This window comes from Onychostruthus taczanowskii, unplaced genomic scaffold, assembly GCF_017590055.1.
Source record: "Onychostruthus taczanowskii isolate IOZ18803 unplaced genomic scaffold, ASM1759005v1 scaffold162, whole genome shotgun sequence".
NCBI classification, from domain to species: domain Eukaryota; kingdom Metazoa; phylum Chordata; class Aves; order Passeriformes; family Passeridae; genus Onychostruthus; species Onychostruthus taczanowskii.
In genome coordinates, this window is record NW_024498818.1 from 359,739 (window position 1) to 379,618 (window position 19,880).

Genomic DNA, 19,880 nt, shown 5'->3' on the forward strand with positions numbered 1-19,880 from the left:
AAAATGACCTTGGGGCAAAACCTACTCCTAAAAGAATTGCTCACATGCACTTTAAACAGGAGGAAATGTAAATGACCATGTTCATATAAATTATGGAAAAATATTGCTGTGTAAATGTAAAAGTTGAGATTGCTGCCACACAGAATATGAACAGATACCTGATACTCTGAGACACTTATAACCTAAAGGGATAAATTTGGGAGGGAGAAACAGACACAGGGAGGTTGTAGTTGTTTCTCTGTTGTAGCATCTTGTCCACATCTGATCTCTGTGTTCAGGACCAGCACAGGGAGTCAGGGCAGGCTGGATCAGCTCCTAATGCTGCTTCCAAGGCACTGACCTTGTCAACAACTCGCACGTACAATTCCTGGATATCAGACACATGAATTTCAGCTTCAGCTGGGGCAGGGAAAGCCAGACACAGGTCATGAATCATTACAGTCACTGATCCTGGGAGCAGAGGCTGCACCTGCAATGCCAAAAGAAAACTGCATTATAGCACTTCTTTTGTCTGTTGTTCACAGGATAAATTTGTATCACTTTCAAGGCAGAAGCAGTTGGATGCAGAAATCGCCAAGCTTAGACACAGAGAATTCTTCCACCAAAATAAAAATCAAGCTGTAGAACATACGTGAAAAGTATCACGCTACTGAGCTACTGCAAACAGCCCCCAGGCACTAAGTGAATTAAGAGCTCTTCATCTGGAACAGTCTGGCATTCTTACTCTTCCACCATCAGGAGAAAAAACACACAAATCATTTAGAGCAACAAAACTTTTCTTAACAGAGTGAAAACCAAAGTGATAAGGAAAAAAAATCAAGGACAAAGATTATGCCTGTAAAACACTGGTATTGCTTCCTGTAAGATTTGTACTCTACTGTCACTGCTTTTCATCTGAGCAGCCAAAACCTGATGGTAGATCCTGGCAAGTAAGAGGACAACTGACAGATCGAGTGTTTCTTTGATAAAACTATTACTCCATTAGTTTTAAAGAAAGAGAACGTTACACTTCTTAACAGATAAAGAGAGTAGAACAATGAAGAAAGAGACCTCTGGTCACAAACACAAGTCCTCAGAACTAAGAACCCATCCCAAAGTCCCCTCTCCCAAGGCCATGCACCCACACCTTGCTCACTTCAGCTCTGCAGTTTCTCCTGCAACTCCCTGACCTTGTCACCGACCTCAGGACAATCCCTGTTCTGCTCTCCTCCCTTTGGCCAGGGACAGCAGTGAAGTTGGGTGTCCTGTTGTGTGCTCTGAACTCTGAACAAGGGGAGATGGCCAGGCTCCCCAGTGCAAAGGAGTTCAGTGAACTCTCAGCACTGCCCAGCAGCACCACAGGAGTCAGCAGCAGAGCAGTGAGGAAAGCTGACATTTTGTTCTGTGAGGGCACTACTCCTGTTTCTGCCTCAAAATAGAAAGGGATGTGAAGTTTTAATAAAGGTCAGCTTCCAGAACAGCAGCAGCTCCCAGAGAGGGTGGCTAATACAGGGGCTGGGCAGCAGGGCAGGGGATGTGGCCAGGAGAGGGAGCTGGAATGGAGCTCAGATGAGCTGGGAGACCAGAGAAAGCAAACAGGGAAAAGGGCAAGCAGGGCTACTGCAACTTTTAAAACACTTCCTGTCTCAGCCACCTCTGCTGTTCTCCTCTCCCATTAGGTGTCCAGTGGCTCCCAGTATCCAGGTATATTGCACTGGTGACCACTCTTCACTCCTCCCCTGCTACCACCCACCCATGCCCAGAGAAGCTGCTGTGTCAAAACCAGAGGGACAGGTACAGAATTTCTCCTTGGCAGCCCCACTGAAAAGTCTAGGAATCACTGCTCCAGATCACTTGAATTTAGTTTCTCTCTCAGAAGAGTTTAATGCCAACTCATCCTCTGTCAACTTGGCTGCACTGGTACCTGCCATGGCAGCAGCCTGACAGAGTCTGCTGATTTCCCAGGCCATTCTGCTGCTTCCATGGAGAAAGAAACTCAGGGCTGGTATTGGGATTTAACCCAAGCACAGCACACAGGGCTAACAACCTGCCAAATGTGTGTGGGGCTGCAGTTTAAAAAAAAATGTGTTTAAAGTGGACTTTTCTCTCCTTTAATCTGACAGGCAGTTAAATCTCTTCCTACACTTCACAAAGCCTATCTTGCTGTCACTGCTCCACTCCTGAATTCCAGACGAGAGCACTGAACCTATCTCATGCACATCACTTAAATCCATAAGGGAGACCTGACTAAAAAACTATTAGGAGTTTGAACAGTGTGCTATGTACACTGTACAAAAATCCCCTCATCTCTGTTTTTTTCTCACCTCTGTGCCTAGTTGGAAAAAATATTCTCACCTCACACTTATAACAGTTACAGACAACCAAAATGTTTCACAAATTCTATTGATATTTTTATTTCCAGCTTAGTTATTTCACTAACTTTATACTTTTATACTTCTTAAAAGGCAAATCTCTAAATTATACATTTATAAAAACCACTCTTTAGAGCAACATGTTTCCTTTGAAGTTCTTGCCTTATGAAAGCAGCAATGCAAACACACAGTTTTACTGGTGCTCACTGCAGAATGCATTTCATATGCTGGGCCTGATGGAGTCAAGCATACCTGCACTTTAGTGGCATCTTCTAGTGGAAAAGTGCATTAGAAACTTCATATGGAGATCAGAATAAACTACTGAATAGATATTAATTCACAAAATCACAATGCAATACTGTGATTAAAAAATACCCTGAAACAGCACTATAGGATAGAAAAATGTGAAGCCTTCAGAACTACTGGCCCACAGCAAATACTCCAGTATTGCTTTGGAAACCAATTAATCTTCTGCACAGCTTCTGAATGATTGTGTCATGTTATTCTTCATGGTGTGTTTGTGAAATCAGGAACATTTTACTGCAAAGTTGTAATGGGTGAAGTACTTGGAACTGGCTTTTATCTTATACAGAGAACACAAGTGTATCACAGCTGTAATGAGACAATTTCCTGTACCTGAGACTACACCTGAAAGGGCCCTGCAAAGATCCCCTGCCTGAAGCACAACTGTGACAGGCAAACACATCCAAAATGCAGCTAGTGCCTCTCTATCCGCACCTGCTGCAAAATGCCCAGGAGTGCTGAAGCTGCAGAACCATAACCTCGTTGCCAAATAGGTGTAAAACCACAAAATACTGCACTCACCAAAGCAATGCCTTGAGTCTCCTCATGTGTCACTCTTACAATATTTGGCACACTGGTATTAATGAAAAAATATCCAGAACCTTGTTGGATGAGAAGTTCTGCCTGCAAAACCGAAAAAGCATCCAGAATTAATACTGTATCTTTCTAGTAAAGCTGTCTCCTCCCACACCTTCTGTAATGTGTGATGTTTTCCTCCCTGCAGGTGGAAAGCAGCAGAGAACTCCTCACCTGGATGTCAGGGTGGTTGTAGATGGAGAGCCCAGTGGGGCTCACTTTCACATCTTCCACGAGCATCAGTTCAATGGTGGCAGGCCCTGGGAGCACAGCTTCGTGCTGCAAGAACAACGTCAGCAGTTACAGCAAAGAGGCACAGCACTGCCAGGGTCCTGTGTGTGCAGGGAGGGTGTTTAAAGCAGGCAGCCAAAGCTGAGAGCACAGGATGAGGATGATGCCCACAAGATCCAGAGAGCTCAGTCAGTCATCCTGCACAGGGAAGGGCATCCTCAGGGCTGGTCTGCTCTGCACCCCTGGCCGAGGCAGAGGACAAGGGCCCAGGACTGCAGGATCAGTGAAGGATGTCTGACAAGCACAGACAGGGTATTAACTCTGAGCTATGGCCCAAGCTCATACAGAATGATAAGGCAAACACACAAAGTTTTCTAGCTCTAACTCATCTCTTCATGATTCTTCTTAGCAGGCTACCAAGAGAAATTCTTCCTTAAATGTAAGTATATGAACACTGGACCAAATGCAGGTTTAATCACTCACTCCTAACAACATTAGCTCAGAAAAGGAAAAAGGTTTCTAGAGGAAGTCACTACCCTGTACCCATTTCACCTCATTAGCAGAATTATTTCCTTGATGTAGAAAGGATGTGATCTTTCCCTAATGACATAATAGGGTGTTCCACTTAAACATGGAACAACAGTCAAGACATCTTAATAGCCCTCTACTAGAATTTTGCTTGTGTTTTTGGCTGCAAGAAAGGAGAATGGGCAGGTCTGAAAGCAGAACAGAGCAGCCCACTGCTGATGTACTTGAAAAATGCAACCAGGTCACCTCATTTGAAAAAAAACAACTTAGGAGCCCACAAAGTGAAGAAGGACTAGCATCTACAGCTACCAGAGTTTAAAGATAACTCCAGTGTTCTCTGCAAAGTTTAGAGCATTCACTTTACTAATTATTTCTAAGAGTAAGAAAGAATATGTAATATTGGTTTAACAAAGCAGAGCACAGTGAACTACAAAATGACTGTAGAACATATTCGTATTACAATTCCATTTTTAAGAGAGAAAAAAGAATAAACACAACTAAGTATCTCAAATAACTTCTGCAGCAAAGTAACTGTGTCTTTGCAGTAATTCTCACTAAGCTGTAGTGAAATTCTTCAGGGGAAAGGCATCTACACCACACTTCCCAAAAGGAGAAGAGTGGAAACCTCACGGAAAAGTCAAGAATCAAGTGGCAAAAAAGATCACTTCTCAAAGAATTCACTAAGGAGATGCCACATCTGGGCCATGCTGAGAAGAACCTCGCCCACAGGGTATTTCACATTACTGGTGCCCATCTGCTACCTGTTTTGAGTTAAATCCTGTGACCTCTCATTGCATATTTTTCTTTTTGCCTCAAGTCTGTTTTCAAGGTACTGCATATAGTTCAAACCCACTTAAATCTTGTTTAACAAGATTAAATAGAAATTCCAGTTAGGAAGCAGAATATTTTAAGAGCAACTTATTGCACGTGTCAGGTTATTCCACAGGCTGGAACCTGCCCTTACATTCAGCTTACAATAGTGACATAAATAGAAAACTGCCATCGGTTTACACCTGCCCTCTGTGATCATCATCACTACCTCTTGCTGTTTTTCTTCCCCAGGTTGAGTATCTACACACTAGGTATTTCAGGGAGTGGCTAATGACTTGAAAAATGAGAACCTGGGCTTATGGCAGGCACTGTAAACAGAGGAGTCTCTCAGGAAAAAAAAGACAGCATTAGTCAGAGCCCAGATGAACATATGGTCCATATGAGGAATCAGTCAGCTTTTGCTTTGCTCATGCAGAACTTTCCCACCCAGCTTTGCAGGGGCAATAACCCATTTTCTTTCCCCAGTGATGGCTGCACAAAGCACATGGCTGCTTTAGTGAAGGACAAGCAGCAGAGATTCACCAATTCAATAAAAAACCCTAAACTAAAACAAAACCAACTGAAACACTTCTCTGTAATGCCCTTGCTCAGACAGTTAAAAAACTCCCAAGGACCTGGACAGATCTGATGTGGATAGCAGCACCTAGTGCAGAGGAAAGCAGGAAAAACCATGAACCAATATCAAACCTCTGCAGAACGAACCAGACTCCACCAGAGAGCTGCCTCATCTGTACAGTGCTGTGTGTGGAGGAAATAAAGCCACCAGAACACTGGGCATTAACCACAGGGAAATGGCAAACCCCCCCAGGTGCTGTTACCGCTATTTTGGCTCTGGCTGCCTTCAGGTGGGGCTGCTGGAATCCAGTGGCAGTGGCAGAGATGGCAGCAGTTCCAAACTCACGGTCAACTACCACAATTTGCAAGCCTAGAATGCAACAAAGATGAAAAATACACTCAGTTCCTCTAGGATCGTTCTCATCAGACAAGAACTTTCTCTCTCAAAACAGGTTCTAGGCATTGGACTTGGCTCCTTTCTTCTCCTATCTTTAATAGCACACGCTAAAAAATGCACATTGATGTTAAACTGAAGTATGACTGCAGATTACAGTAGTTTCTTTAATCAAGATGAGACATTGCCAAACAGATTGAATCCTGACCTTCAAACAATGAAATGCTCATTTCAACCCGCTCATACCGTGCATTTTCTTCTGACCATTGTCCTCTTCCTTCAGAGTGAGCTCCGTGGGCAGCTCCAGCTCAATACGAGCAATGGCCTTATTTGTGGATTCCCACACAACACTAAGAGAGCTGAAGTTATCAAATTTCCTGCCCTGCTGGTCATAGGCAGCCAAATCCAGTATTGGATTGCGGTAATTGGAAACAGGGACCTGAAAAAGAAGGAATATCTTGAACTGAACAGATACAACAGGATTTTTTAATCATTAAAGGAAATGTATGCCGAGTTCCATGAGGTTTGTTACAACATCAATATATGAGGAATGTTCATTAAAAGGAGCCATCAGTGCAAGGCATTATGTAGTGCTCCAACAGCCCTGAGATTATCTCAGCTGGTCAGAGCACAGTGCTGCTTACACCAGGTGGGTTCAAGTCCTCTATGGGCCATTTAGAGTTGGACTCCATGCCTCTTGTGGGTCCCTTCCAAATCAGAGCATTCTGTGAATCTCTGAACTCTAAAGGGGTTTTACTGGACCACGGGTTTGGGTTTTTTTAAGCCAGTGAATTACCTTAAAAGAAACAAATAAACAAAAAATCCCAAATCAACAACAACAAAATTGAACCACAGCTCAATGAAATTGTTTTTAGAATTCAAACAAGTTATGACAAACACTGCTGTTTGTTGAAGCTCAAAATTCTGGTGTTGCTCTGATGAAATGCATTAGCAACAGCAGTGTGATAAGGTAGGCTGATACATAATGGAGCCAGAAAAGCAGGTGAGCTCTGAGGTGGCTAATAATACACAAAAGTCTCCTTCTCCTCTTGTTATTACATAGAAGCTCTTTAAAATGATTCATTTTAGGCATTTACATTTGCCTGGGAATATTAACACGACAAAACATGGTTTACTCAGCAGCCAACATGTGACAACACCCGTCAGGAATAAAAAAAGAATAGCAAATTCTTTGTGCCTGATAATCTACACATCTACAATCTACATTTACTGCAGGACCCGCCCAGCCTGCTCTGTGCAGGAGCTCCCAAGGGCACCAGTGTGGCCACAGCTCCAGTTACTCTCCTCTTGCAGCAGCTCAGATGCTTTATTTCACACATGGAGCTCCAAACACTGATTTTTTCAGTAACAACACCTTGTTCTCCTGACACTTCCCACGCTTACCACTTGCTTGGTCTGCTGGAGCAAAGGGCAGGAGAGATCCAGCTGAGGGCTGCCATAAACAGGAATCAAAGTCAGCCGGGAAGGGACAGCACAGACGAACTTCACCACAGCAGGCTCAACCACTGGGAATGGGTTGGTGATTGTGGGGCTGTTCCCAACTGTTAAGGTAATAACCTGAAAACAGCAAACGAGGAAAGAGCTGAGTTCAGGCATACTGTATTTCTACAGGTCTCAGTTACACTGTGATATCAGAATGAAAAGCAAAAATACAGTTCTTGGGGATTTACAGCACTATTAAGACACAGGAAGATGTAAAAGAGGAAGCATATTTCAAGAACAGGTCTTTATCTCTATGAAAGTACTGTTCCTGGGAATTCTTCCTCGGTGTTCATGTTTATTACTATAAAATTTGATTCAAACAACAAATCTCTTGTAACTGAAAAAGGAAACAGCAGCTGTTCTTGCAGAGTGAGAATAGAACAGTCCAAAGGCAACATTTATAGTCACTTCACTGTGTTTAAAAACATCTCATCTTTTATTTTATACTCCCTTCAGCAAAGTGAAGTTTTGGATACAAAACCAGAGAAGGCTGAAGCAGCTCTGGGTACCTGCCCTATCCCCCCATGCACTGGTGCTGGGCAGAGCCACGCAGCTGTGAGGTGCTGGGGACAGCCAGCCTTGCACAGACCTGCACATCAACACCACGGCCTGCTCCTTTTGAAGCTGCAGATTCGAAACTTACAGAAACAGCTCCACTTTGCAATGTGTCCACTGAGGAAATCAGTGGAACTTGGCAGCCCAATCAAAATGCTTAGGCCTCACAGAATTGCAGGAGGAAAACATTACATCGAAGCTAAAAGCTTCATGGGCCAAGGAGGGCGAGTAAAGCAGGAGAAATCACTTCTGTATGTTGGTGACCACAAAACCAGGTGGAGAATGAGCACAGCCATGTTCACCAAGGCTGCAGAGTCAATTCCTGTGGCTGCCATTTGTTAGAATAAAGAAAATTACACTGGAATTACACAGTTAAGAGGAGCAGGTCAGACAGGGGAGTCAGCCTGCTCAGTAACGTTCTGCTGTGACCCTGTTCATGCAAACTGAACCTGCACTCATCAGGATGTTCAGCGCATCCCACAACATAAGGCTTCCACAACTTGGGTTTATACTTCAATAAACGCATCATAAACCACTTTTTAACAGTGTTGTGAAATGCTCACTCTAAAATCTGCATCATAATGCATAAACAATGTACTTACCCAAGCTCTTTACTGGCTCATTATAAAAGCATCTAGCTACATAACAGATATATGGCACCATAAATCTGTCTGGAGCCAGTTCTCAGTGTCCGATGGAGAGCAACAGCGAGCCTTCCTGGCACTCACCTGCTCTCCCAGGCTCCTGCACAGCACCCTAACCCAGTGCTGGTTGTTGTTTCGAGGTGTGGGAAGTTCAAGTAAAGACAGGGCAATGCTTTCTGCATCCTCAGCAGCAACATTCCTGAAGAACTTGGAAGGTTCTTGGACCCACGGCCTCGGTCCTCCTTCAAACAACATATCCTTAGAGGAACCCAAAGTCACTAAAGCGACAGACGGTGGATCAATAGCCTGTAATAAATTAATTAGTTAAAAATTACTCATCTATTTACACCATTTGGTTGTGCTCTGCAAAATAAACTGTCTTCTGAATGGAACAGCTACACTTGGATAAGGCTGTCATTTCTCCTATGCAGTGTTTTGTCAGCACACTTAGTGAAAAACAGAGCTGCACCAAAATCTACTAGGATTCTGTCCAGATGGATTAGATTCAAAGGAAGCCACGGATCCAAAGACAAGTTTTAGCTGCATTCTAATCACATCTCTCTCATGAAGAATTACAGCAAAAGGGAGACCCTTAATATACTCTTCTGAGCACAGAGAGATAGTATTCTGCTACACTTTTAAAGAAGTTCTTAAAATTAATGAAATTATGTCAAATTGTACTTTCATTTCACAGTGCTCTCTCCAGAACAGTTCTGCGTATGTAGTTATTCTCCTACACAAATTTTACTTCAAACCTACCTAACATTCTGCACTGATGTGCATTCCTGGGACAGCCTGCGCTGCTCACCACCACAGCAATTAACCTGACATTTAGTACACAAAAACCATTTCCAGTTTGTGTTTCACAACATCATATTACATCATTATAACCACAAATCTGTAGGATTTGCACTAACATTTTTTCCATATTGAGGGACAGCTATGGTGAAATACTCAGACTTCAGCCTGCAGTCAGGGCTAGGCCTCTGCAGATGAGGTAACAAAGCAGCCTCTTCTGTATTCCCATCTATTGACCCCGGACTCAGCTTCTTTCTCATTTTCTTCACTGAACCAGCCAGTGGTGGAATGTAAACCCACCCACCTCAGTTTTTCAAACCTATTGCTTACACAACCAGTTCCCTGTCATGTCAAGGTGTTCCAGTGCTGGATCCTGGATCTCTCCAGGAGCAGAGGAAGCAGACTCACTCTCAGAGGGAGGTAAGCGGTGATGGTGATGCTGGCACTGAGGCGCACGTGTCCGTGGGTGTACACAACCACCAGCCTGGTGTACCCCTGAAATTCAGCCTTCACTCTCACTCCACTGCAAAAATCAGCAGTTGGCTTAAGTCTTCCTGTCAGATAAATTAAAAAATACACAAGAGCTTATTTAGAAAGAAATGCCCAGGCATGTTCATCAAATTCAACATGGCTGTTTGAAGGGAGCCTACCAGAAAGATGGAGAGAACTTTTTAAAAGGACATGTAGGGACAGGACAAGGGAGAATGGCATCAAACTGAAAATGATGGGATACTGGGAAAGAATTCTTGGCTGAGAGGGCAGTAGGGCTCTGGCACATGGTGCCCAGGGAAGCTGTGGCTGCTCCTGGATCCCTGGAAGTGCCCAAGGCCAGGCTGGACAGGGCTTGGAGCAGCCTGGGACAGGTGAAAGGTGTGCTTCCCCATTGCAGGGGGTGGCACTGGATGAGCTTTTAAGGTCTCTCCAACTCAAACCATTCTGCATAAAAAAGCAAATATATCCTCAAAATAAAACTACTTGGACCCCCTCCCCTCTGAGGTTTGGCACCTCTGTTGGGATACTGTACAGAGCTATGAATCAGTGATTTAAGGGAGAAGTGTGACATGGTGACTTGGGAAAGGTGTGACCTGTCACCAGTTTAACTTCCAACCCAGGCAGGGAGTTAAAGCACCTTCAAGTGGGCTGAACACGCCGGGGTTCTCCAGCTCCATGGCCAGCTCCAGCTGTGAGCAGTCGCTCAGGGGGACCAGCTCGCCCCTGTCCACACTGGTCCGGCCACTGATCCTCAGGGGCAGCTCCAGCACCTGCCCCACGTGTGCCTCCACCTGGCAGGCAGTGAACTCCATGACGCTGGGCTCGCTCACGTACACCTGTCCCGGGGAAGGAACAGGGACAGGGTGGGTCAGTGCTCTGCTCCCACAGCAGCCCAAGCCCACAGCAGCTTGCTGAGCCTCCCATTTACTGCTGCTCCTGTAACTCTCTCTTCTGCTTTACACACTTTGAAGTGTAGACTAAGTTGTGTGCTATCTCCAGGAGGTACCACCATCAGCTGGGAGAGGCTTAGCATCCATTAAAGAATCCACCTCAAACCACAGATTTCATAGCAATCACTGTGATTGCTATTGTGAAAGTTTTTATTTGCAGTATCTTTAACTACTTAATCTTCTGCAACTGGCTTCAGGATACCAAACCATATGGGAGGGACAGGGATAAAGCTGCAATCTGTGTGGATTAACTAATCCTAAAACTACTACTACTAACAACTTGTTCACTGAGTTCACTAAATGTAACTCTGAAGAGCTGCTCCGCAAAGAAAGCAGCTCCTAACACAGGAACAAAGGCATTCAAAAATAACCTATTCAGATTGTGCAATACACTGCTCTGAAAGCTCACATGGACAGGTTTCTCTCCGTCTTCAGGCTTTGACTTATGTTCAAGGATAAGAAGTTTTAGCTGAAAAAAATCTTCATTCCTGCGTCACCAGCTGGTAACTGATGCACTGCTAAAAAGCAGTATCCTGGGTTGTTCAGAGAATTATTTCAGAGTGAGTGTGTAAGGTTAATTCTGAACAGATTTTAATTAATGTCACACCCCTCTCTTTGGGGCCACCAGATGTACTGTTCCTGCATTCTCCTCACTCCACAACACACACTGACCACCATGACCTAAGAACAGGGGATGGTCTGCAGAGACACCACAAAATTCCTCTTGTTTTTCATTGCCATTTTCTCCTGATTTTTGTAAAATACTGTTTTTTCTTGGCCAGCTCAGGTTCTGGAGTCAGTCTGCAGCACTGTCCTCACTTCAGTTACTTCTCCAGATAGAAATTTCCTTGCACATCCTGATAACAACTGTCACCCTTTGGTATCAAGGGAGAACACCCACCTATCACCCTACAGAATGAATTTCTAGTTTGGCTTGTCTGCTTAGTGGCCAGGCCTGGAGTCCATGACCATTTCCTTCTTTCACTTAGAACTTCCATCAGGGAGAAAGACTTACCAAGGAAATCAGGGAGAGGCAAAAATGGGAGTAAAGTTAATGCACAGGACAGTGTTTGATGCCCTGAAACACAAACTGAAACTAACCCCTTAACCTGCCACAGGGCAGGAAGTGGAAGGGGAATGCCTATGGCATTCTCAGTGCCTTTGCTGCTCCCAAAAACCATATTCAAGAACATTATTCACTGAACAATGAATCCCTTACCTTCATTTCTCCATAATGCAGTGGATTCCGCATGTCAAGTGCCTGAACAATGCTGACCCCAGCATCGCTCCCCGTGGTCACCACCCCTTTGACTGTCACTGTGGCTACTGCCTGGTTAGAAGAGGACCAGCTGAAGTTGCCACTTCCACCCTGAGCCTGAAATACAGATGGAAAAATCTTTCAAACATTTAATCAAGTACAGGGTTCTCACATTCCACAGCTTTGGATATCTTGCATGAAAACCTGGAATGGACTGAGAATGGGACATACAAATAAAATAACACCTCAGAACTTAATAAGCAAGAGAGAGATGAGGGGATTTCTACCCTTCATTCTTTTTAATTTCAGCTTCCTTCACACACCAAAATAAATGTCAAAAGTTCCATCAGAATAAAACATGGGTGAACACTGGAGCTATTTTTTAATGCATATTGTTTCTTTGACTTCCTCAACATTTCCTTTAACCTATTTCATAATCAAAAATGAACAAGGTGATAAATCTTGTCTAGAGGGACAGTGTGGAAAACAAACAAATCTAAATTATGCAGGAGCTTAGCTAGTAATTTTTACCAGGAAAAGAGAATAAAAAGAAAATGAAGAGGAGGGTCATTTCCCTTCTTCCTTCCTCTGAGCACATGCACAACCTGATTACAGAAGGACGCAGACAAATTAATAAATAGGTAGTGGTGTGTTACAGGAGATGCATGGGATGTGGTAAGAAAGGCTAAAAGAATCCAAAAGCTCAGTATATTTGTACAGGTATTTTAGTTGAAACAGGGAGATGAGCAGAAAACCTAAAACAGAAATACCCAATTCTTAGTAACTGTATGAAATCTCAGGTCCCTGCCATAAACCCCAGACACCTCTCTACATTTTCTCTCTCTGGCAGTCAGTCTGCACTAAGGAGAGGAAGGGTAAAGCATCTTCCCCTGCAGCCTCATCATTACCCAGAGCCTGGCAGGGAGCTCCACACCGCTACCTGTGAGCAATGCCCTCCCCAGGAACCTCCACGTGCTCAGCCTCACACAGCTGGCACTGCACCTCTCGTGCGTGCACTGAAGGAAGGCAACAGAAACCATCTCATTAGCACAAATATGAACAAAGCAACCCCCAACAAACCAGACAGCTGCCAAAGGAAAATCTGCCAGGCCTTCGGATACCATCTGGAGGGAGTTACTTCAGCTATAAACAGAATTTGGCTAGATCCAAAAATCCCTTTCAATTTATTTTCAGAAAAACTTCATTCCCCATTTGAAATAGCCTGACTGAAGCTATGGAGGGGATAGCAAACTCTGATGGAGAGGCAGGAACTGTTGAGCTGTGTCTATGCTGTTGACCAGTGGTATTGTGGGATGGAGAGACCAGAATACATGTCACAGTTTCAGGAAAATTTTAATCTTGGGAGAAAAAAGTTTGTATGTTTTTATAGGAAAAGATCAGAGTAAAGTAACAACTATTGCAGCACCATGAAGGAATGCTCTCTAGTGAAATACTTCATCATATATGCAAGATAAGGTGAGAACAGAACTGTGAGAGAGGTAGGAAACAAAACTACATTTCCTCTCCCTTACTGGGAAAACTCCAGCAGAATTATGAAGTACTGAAAATGCAGATTTAATACTAAGAATTTTTACCACACTCTGCTGGTGTGGTCAGGAATAGCATGAAGTAAGCCAAACTAATCCCACAGAACAGACAACCAGAGATGCAGGGCTTAATTCAATGAAGCTGCCCTTAGATTTCCACTGAGAATTCAGTTTAATCCTGTGAGATTGATTCTTTCCATGCAGTCACTGAATCAGTAAGGCTGCAAAAGACCTCTGAGATTATCAAGTCCACCACTGAACCACATCCTCAGGTGCCACACTCCATGATTTTTGAGCCCTTCCAGGGATGGTGACTCCACCACTGCCCTGGGCAGCCTGTGCCAGTGTTTGACAACTCTTCCTGGGAAAAAATTTTGTCTAACATCCAATCTAAACATGAAGATGTTTCCTCTCATCCTGTCCCTTGTTACCTGGGAGAAGAGCCTGGCACCAAGTATCCTGCTGCCTATTTGGATATGGCTTACTTAACACAGATCCAAAACTGAACACCACTTTATGCCAAAAGGGAGAGGCAGGAGTTGTGCATCCAACACCTGAGTGCAGGATCTGTGTATCACTGGCCTGGGATTACAGTCTGGGCTGAGAAAGCACAACTTTGTTTTCCCTACTCAGACTGGAGATACTGGATATTGGAACAAAAACCATTTGCTTCATTAAGTGTAAGGAATAACTGACATCTTGGGAGCAAAGACACACCTAGTAAACATGGAAATCATCCCTTCTGTAAATGAGCTGTGGCCTTTGCCTCCCTGGAACTTTGTATTAGGAGCACGAGGTGTGCGGCCAGTGAGGAATACTGATGTCCAAAGCTGGCAGAGTGCTGCTAATTAATCTTGTCATGCCCTTTTTGCAGTCACTTCACGCTCCCATTCATATTTCCCATCCTTGCCAGCAAAGGGCAGCCTCTAATGATTGCTGTGGATCTTTGGATATAGGATGCTCCTGGAATTCCAAACCATCCCAGGCATAGGTGTGTGGTGCATGCACGACAGGGAGACAGGAAGGGAAGACCAGAGGTGGAAGGCAGCCGGGTTTTTGTTTGTTGGTTTCTTGGTGCTTTCTTTGAACTGTATATTAATTCCTGTAACTAATGTCCCATGAAGTTCCTCCAATTACATTTTGGATGCCAGTGTGCCTGAAGTACCCAAAGTGAACCCTAGCTCAATGGCGTCAGGCCCCAGTGTGCCTGCCTGAGCTACACTCCCTGCAGCTGGGTACTTCTGTGGCATACCTGGATGGTGTACTGGTACACTCCTGCTTTTGGCTGCCAAGGAAACATCAGAGTGCTGGGTACGAGAAATATTGGAACATAGATCTCCACATCCTGCTGGTTTTGCACTGGAACTGGTAAGGTATGAACACCTCCATCCTGCAAAGTGCAAAAGCACAGTGTTATAAATGGCGACACAGAGCTTCCCAGGGTTAATGTTTAGCCCTTAGGTACAGACAAGTCCTTGAAAACACCTCAGAGAGGAAGGAAAACTCTTTAGGACCACTTATGAACAGCACTCCTAGTCAGCAAACAGCTCCTGGCAGCAAGGTGTGCCACTGTATTAAATGAGTGCTATTGCTGTGAAGATCCAGGTGCCCACATTAATTTAAAAGCAAGAAGAAATACACTCTTTCACTGCTCCTATTTTGAGACCTCATTTGGAGAACCAATCTGGAGGCTCGACACCTGTATTTACTCTTTGCTCATCCCACTGTGTACTAAATTCAGCCTGGAAGAGCCACTGCTCAGCCCCCAAACACTGGCCTTCACAGCTCTGCTGTCATTGCAGTGCCACAACCCTCTGGCACAACACACTGTTACTGCAGTTCTGAGGGAAAAACAGCTCTCAGGGGATGCCTTTCCACTGAAGAGAACATCTCTGACACAGAAATTGACCGTGGCTTATCACACTGAAGGAGCTACTAAAACCTGCTCAAGGAATCACTAAAATGATTTCACAGCAAATGGGTTGAAGTGTTGAATTTTCAAGCAAAAGCAACTCACTTCCACACCACATGCCCTAGTTAGCCATACATTCAGCAGCCTGCCCAACCAGCAGAAAGTTAATGAATATTAATTTGGAGAAATGTGCAGGCTGATACATTTGGCAGATTGTCATTCCAGAGTTTAAGATCACTTACCAATTGATAGCAAACTTCCCCAATGTAACTGACTGCAGAACAAGGCCAGGGTATGAGTGAGGATCCTACCACAATAAAGTGTAAAATTCCCTCAGACTGTGAGAGGCCCCTTGCCCAGCACAAGGATCTGCCATGAGAAAAGAAATCAGTGCTGCGCACCACCGCCTTAACAGGAGTTTGCCACATGCTCGGGAGCAAAATCCCACAGTCTATAATTTAAGCAAATTCTCTGTTGACTCAATTGACAGTTTTCATGAAGAAAGGATTTTAGAATTTGGCTCTTAATCTGTTCAAAGAAAGACAGCTCAGACCTGTGTAACTCTTAGGTTTCCTTTTACTAGGAAGTTACCACTGCACAGCTCAATTATTTTTAGGCCTACCAGTGAAGCAGAGGAGTTTTCACAAAGACACACCTGATCAACTACTGATGTTAGTGCAGCATCAATCGTGGTCTGACCTGCCTTCACAGCCATCACATAATGGTAGGACCCATTCAGAGAGGACTGCAGCACCTCAAAGTGTTCTTTGGACAGCTCTGTAGTAATTCGGATATTCTAAAACCAAAACACAAAACAGAAATTGCCACAGGTAACTGACATCAATAGAGGACAGAAAACCCTGAACACACAAGTCAGTGAGCAAACCACTGCTTAATAACACAGTTCAAAGACACGCTGATAAAACTGATCAGAACTCTCCCTATAGAAGTTTCGGGCTTTCAGAAAGATTTCACCTTTAAACATAACATTAACTCCACACAAAGTTTTTTTTTTTAAATTATCAGCAACATGCAATTTAACATTAAAGTACCCATACGTATACCACTAAATGATTAATATTTTACAGTATTTTTTGTAATTTTTTTCCTTCTTCAACACAAAAGAACACATAATATATTGCCTCAACAGCACACTGCTTAGCTCTAGCTCAAACTCAGATTTGTATCCCAAAAAGCAATTATGGACAAATAAAATAATATTCCCCTAGCTCCAATACTCTGAAAAGCAATAATTTAATAAAATTTTTCTTGTTGCAACTGAACTATTTAAATTCAGTTTCTTTTGCAGCTTTTTAAGAACTATGTATATTCGGTACCTAGCATAGACTTTAGGAAGAGCCTCTTCCCTGTGAGGGTGGGCAGGCCCTGGCACAGGGTGCCCAGAGCAGCTGTGGCTGCCCCTGGATCCCTGGCAGTGCCCAAGGCCAGGCTGGACAGGGCTTGGAGCAGCCTGGGACAGTGGAAGCTGTCCCTGCCATGGCAGGGGTGGCACTGGATGATTTAAGGTTGCTCCAAGCTCCATGCAACCTGACATACATTGTCCATCTTCCGTTTTTTTTCCTACAGCACTTAAGACTCCAATAATATCACATGAATCACCCAGCATGCTTTATTTTTAAAAAGTAACAACAACAACAAAACAAATGGAAAAAATGAAAAGGCAAGAAACAACAAGCTTTGTACTGTCCTGTCTCAATGTAAGTAGGAAACCACTCAAATAATTCCGAAGCAAGTCAGGATTTCGGAGGCAGTCACTGAAAAGTATCTAAACATTTCAACTTACATCAGATAAATACACCTTATTGCTTGATTTATCATACACGTCAACTGTAATTTCATAAAGTCTGCCCGTTTCCAGGGCCCATCTGTCACCTGGATGAACTGTAAATCCTGCAAAACAGGAAATATTGAACAGCACAAACCAACAGCCTCTTTATCTAATGGAGAAAAGCATTTTGCTTCTGCTGCCCACACTCTGCAGATGAACATTCATTATTTTAAACTGCTGACTATAGAGATAAAAGAAAGTACATAAAACCTATTTCCCATTGAGTTACTTTTATGAATAAAATTACTTTTCTGTGAAAACTAACACTGAACGGGAAGTGTGGAGATACAGCACGAAAATCAGAAACAAGGCCAGAAATTGCATTAAGCAATCAGGAAGATTGCAGCAATACCAACCCAAATATGCAGGAGTTACCACATAGACAGTGCTGTTGGGCAGCCTGGACACCCCCTGCATGCGGATACCTGAGGGCTCAGTCAAGGAACACACAGCTTCTGCACAACCAAGACCTGCATTCTCCTGGGACTCCTCATGCCTCTTTGGCTATTTTAAAGCTAAGTGTACACTGCAAATGAACATTATCCCCACTTCACTGCAAGACAGTGAGCACTTAGGAGAGATCTCACTAAAGAATATAATGATTGAAATATAAAAATTAAATAAAGCCCCATACATTTCTACAGTGACTGAGGGGAACAGACAGGATTTAAGTGATCTTTTGCCAACCTAATTTGTTAAAACATTCCAAGGCATCAAACAGCTCCGCTGAGACTGAATTCACAGCAGTGCTGCTTTCCATGGCTCTTGATTTCCAGACTCTCAGTACAAATGAGGATAACTTGATCTTTCTGTGTTGCCAAGGGTGGAAAGCTTATCTCCTACCACCGAGTGGTGGCTGGAGAAGCATTCCTGAGGAAGGATACTCTTGTGCACCAGGATGAGGTTGGTTTGGCCCTGCTGCAGCGCAGTCACAGTGGATGTTGCCTGGTCCAGCTTGGCAACTGACTGGGAGGGATCTCCCTTGGGATGGAGGATGTTGTTCTGGAGCTGCAGCTCATACTGGTCTGAGGGCATTGCTATTTCTGGAGGTGAAACAAAACACAGGAAACAATAAAAGCAGGTGTGGCAATGTTTAGCTGCTGCTAATTATTGCTGATTATTTTTTATTGATGCCTAGTGCACATATTAAATCAATATTTTTAGTGTCTTGTAAAAATAGCGCTTCTGTCACCACATCAACATACACACAAAAAACGAGCTTCTTGGCAAATTTGATGTCTGTGAAACTGCAATTCCCAACTAATATAATCTCGGTATTTAGACCCAACATTCAACTGATTTCCAGCTTCAAAAGAAAAAAAAAAGACAAAAGGGAAAAAAAGGAAAAAAGGAGAGAGGAGAGAAAACTCAAGGCACTGCTTTTTGAAATGGGCATAAAGCTAGCTAACCCACATTTATACAGGCTCTAATCTGTGGAGCAAATCCATTTCTCAATAAAACATTTTCTGTTAGAAAATGTTACTAATATAAATTTAAGTAAGAAAGTCAGTTCCTTAGTGACTGTCACCATCTAAAATGACAGTGTTAGCTCCTATTTTAAGTTACCCTTGTCTCTACATCCTTGACAAAACTGCAAGAGTATATTCTTAACAGTCACTATTTTTTTTTACTGAAAGAACTAAACAGCTGTATCACTGTGTGCCTTAGGAAAACAGTATTAAACATTAACAAAGCAGTTTAAACACAATTAAAATTTCTCAGCAGTTAAAAATTCACACAAAGCATTAAAAAATAAAAATAAATGAGAACAGAACAAACCTGTGATCTTCCCTTGCCTCAGTTTCTGAACTCTGTACTTAATTGATGTTCCTACCAGAAGATAAATGTCATATGCTGGATTTAAAAGGATATTTTCCAAAATAAGCAATCTAACTTCTGCAGGGTGTACATCCTGTTGACAGAGGGGCAAAGAAAAGTAACCACATTAAAAGCAGCTCATTTGTTTGAAACAGACCATGCAGCAGGAACTTAGAATCTGGAAGTGAAAACCATTATTTGCTGCAATTGGCTCTTTAGTTTCATCTCAACTTTTGTCACAACAGGCAATGCAAGGGACAGTGAATGGTACAGAGATCTCCTCTGTGCCCACAGTGCAAGAATGAAGAAAAAAATCATGTCGGTATGAAGATCAGTTTGGAGAATACAGAAAAACTTGAGACAGATGCTCATTCAGACATTTAGAAATCCATCTTCTCCCCGACATGCAGAAATCTTACCTTATAGATGCTTTCCTGAAGTCTTGCCTTTAATTTAGAACTCCCTGTTTTCATTCCAGACACCAGAATGGTATCTCCTTGCTTGGCAACTTTTTCCATTTCCAATATATAGGAAGGTGGGATGTAAGTGGATTCTAAGAACTTGAGTATACTGAAAGGTGAATCACAAAGTGAATAGAAAATTGTTAATCAACCTTTTTAAACCCACAGAGAAACACCACCGGCATCTACTCCCAGCCACTTCCATTTTTAAGCCAATTTAAGATGTTTGCCTGGGACCAGATATCCAAATTTTACTCATTCTTTGAGGTATCTGCAGCTAATTTCTGTGACAGATAAGTTTGTCTGAAGCTTGCTTGTGAGCTA

General features: G+C 43.2%; 1 protein-coding gene across 1 annotated transcript in view; it reads right to left on the bottom strand.

The window, feature by feature from the left end:
• NUP210 (nucleoporin 210) overlaps window positions 1–19,880 on the bottom strand; it is a 47,652-nt gene that overhangs the window by 16,735 nt on the left and 11,037 nt on the right. Inside the window, exons 5-21 of the mRNA XM_041399522.1 lie at window positions 19,515–19,665; window positions 19,057–19,189; window positions 18,162–18,320; window positions 17,634–17,702; window positions 17,233–17,339; window positions 16,084–16,224; window positions 14,769–14,906; window positions 11,931–12,086; window positions 10,399–10,597; window positions 9,678–9,823; window positions 8,556–8,777; window positions 7,174–7,347; window positions 6,016–6,208; window positions 5,639–5,745; window positions 3,405–3,509; window positions 3,177–3,278; window positions 341–469 (exon numbers count right to left, since the gene is read on the bottom strand). Of these exons, the coding sequence (XP_041255456.1) occupies window positions 341–469; window positions 3,177–3,278; window positions 3,405–3,509; window positions 5,639–5,745; window positions 6,016–6,208; window positions 7,174–7,347; window positions 8,556–8,777; window positions 9,678–9,823; window positions 10,399–10,597; window positions 11,931–12,086; window positions 14,769–14,906; window positions 16,084–16,224; window positions 17,233–17,339; window positions 17,634–17,702; window positions 18,162–18,320; window positions 19,057–19,189; window positions 19,515–19,665 (2,431 nt within the window). The remainder of the gene's footprint in view (window positions 1–340; window positions 470–3,176; window positions 3,279–3,404; window positions 3,510–5,638; window positions 5,746–6,015; window positions 6,209–7,173; window positions 7,348–8,555; window positions 8,778–9,677; window positions 9,824–10,398; window positions 10,598–11,930; window positions 12,087–14,768; window positions 14,907–16,083; window positions 16,225–17,232; window positions 17,340–17,633; window positions 17,703–18,161; window positions 18,321–19,056; window positions 19,190–19,514; window positions 19,666–19,880) is intronic.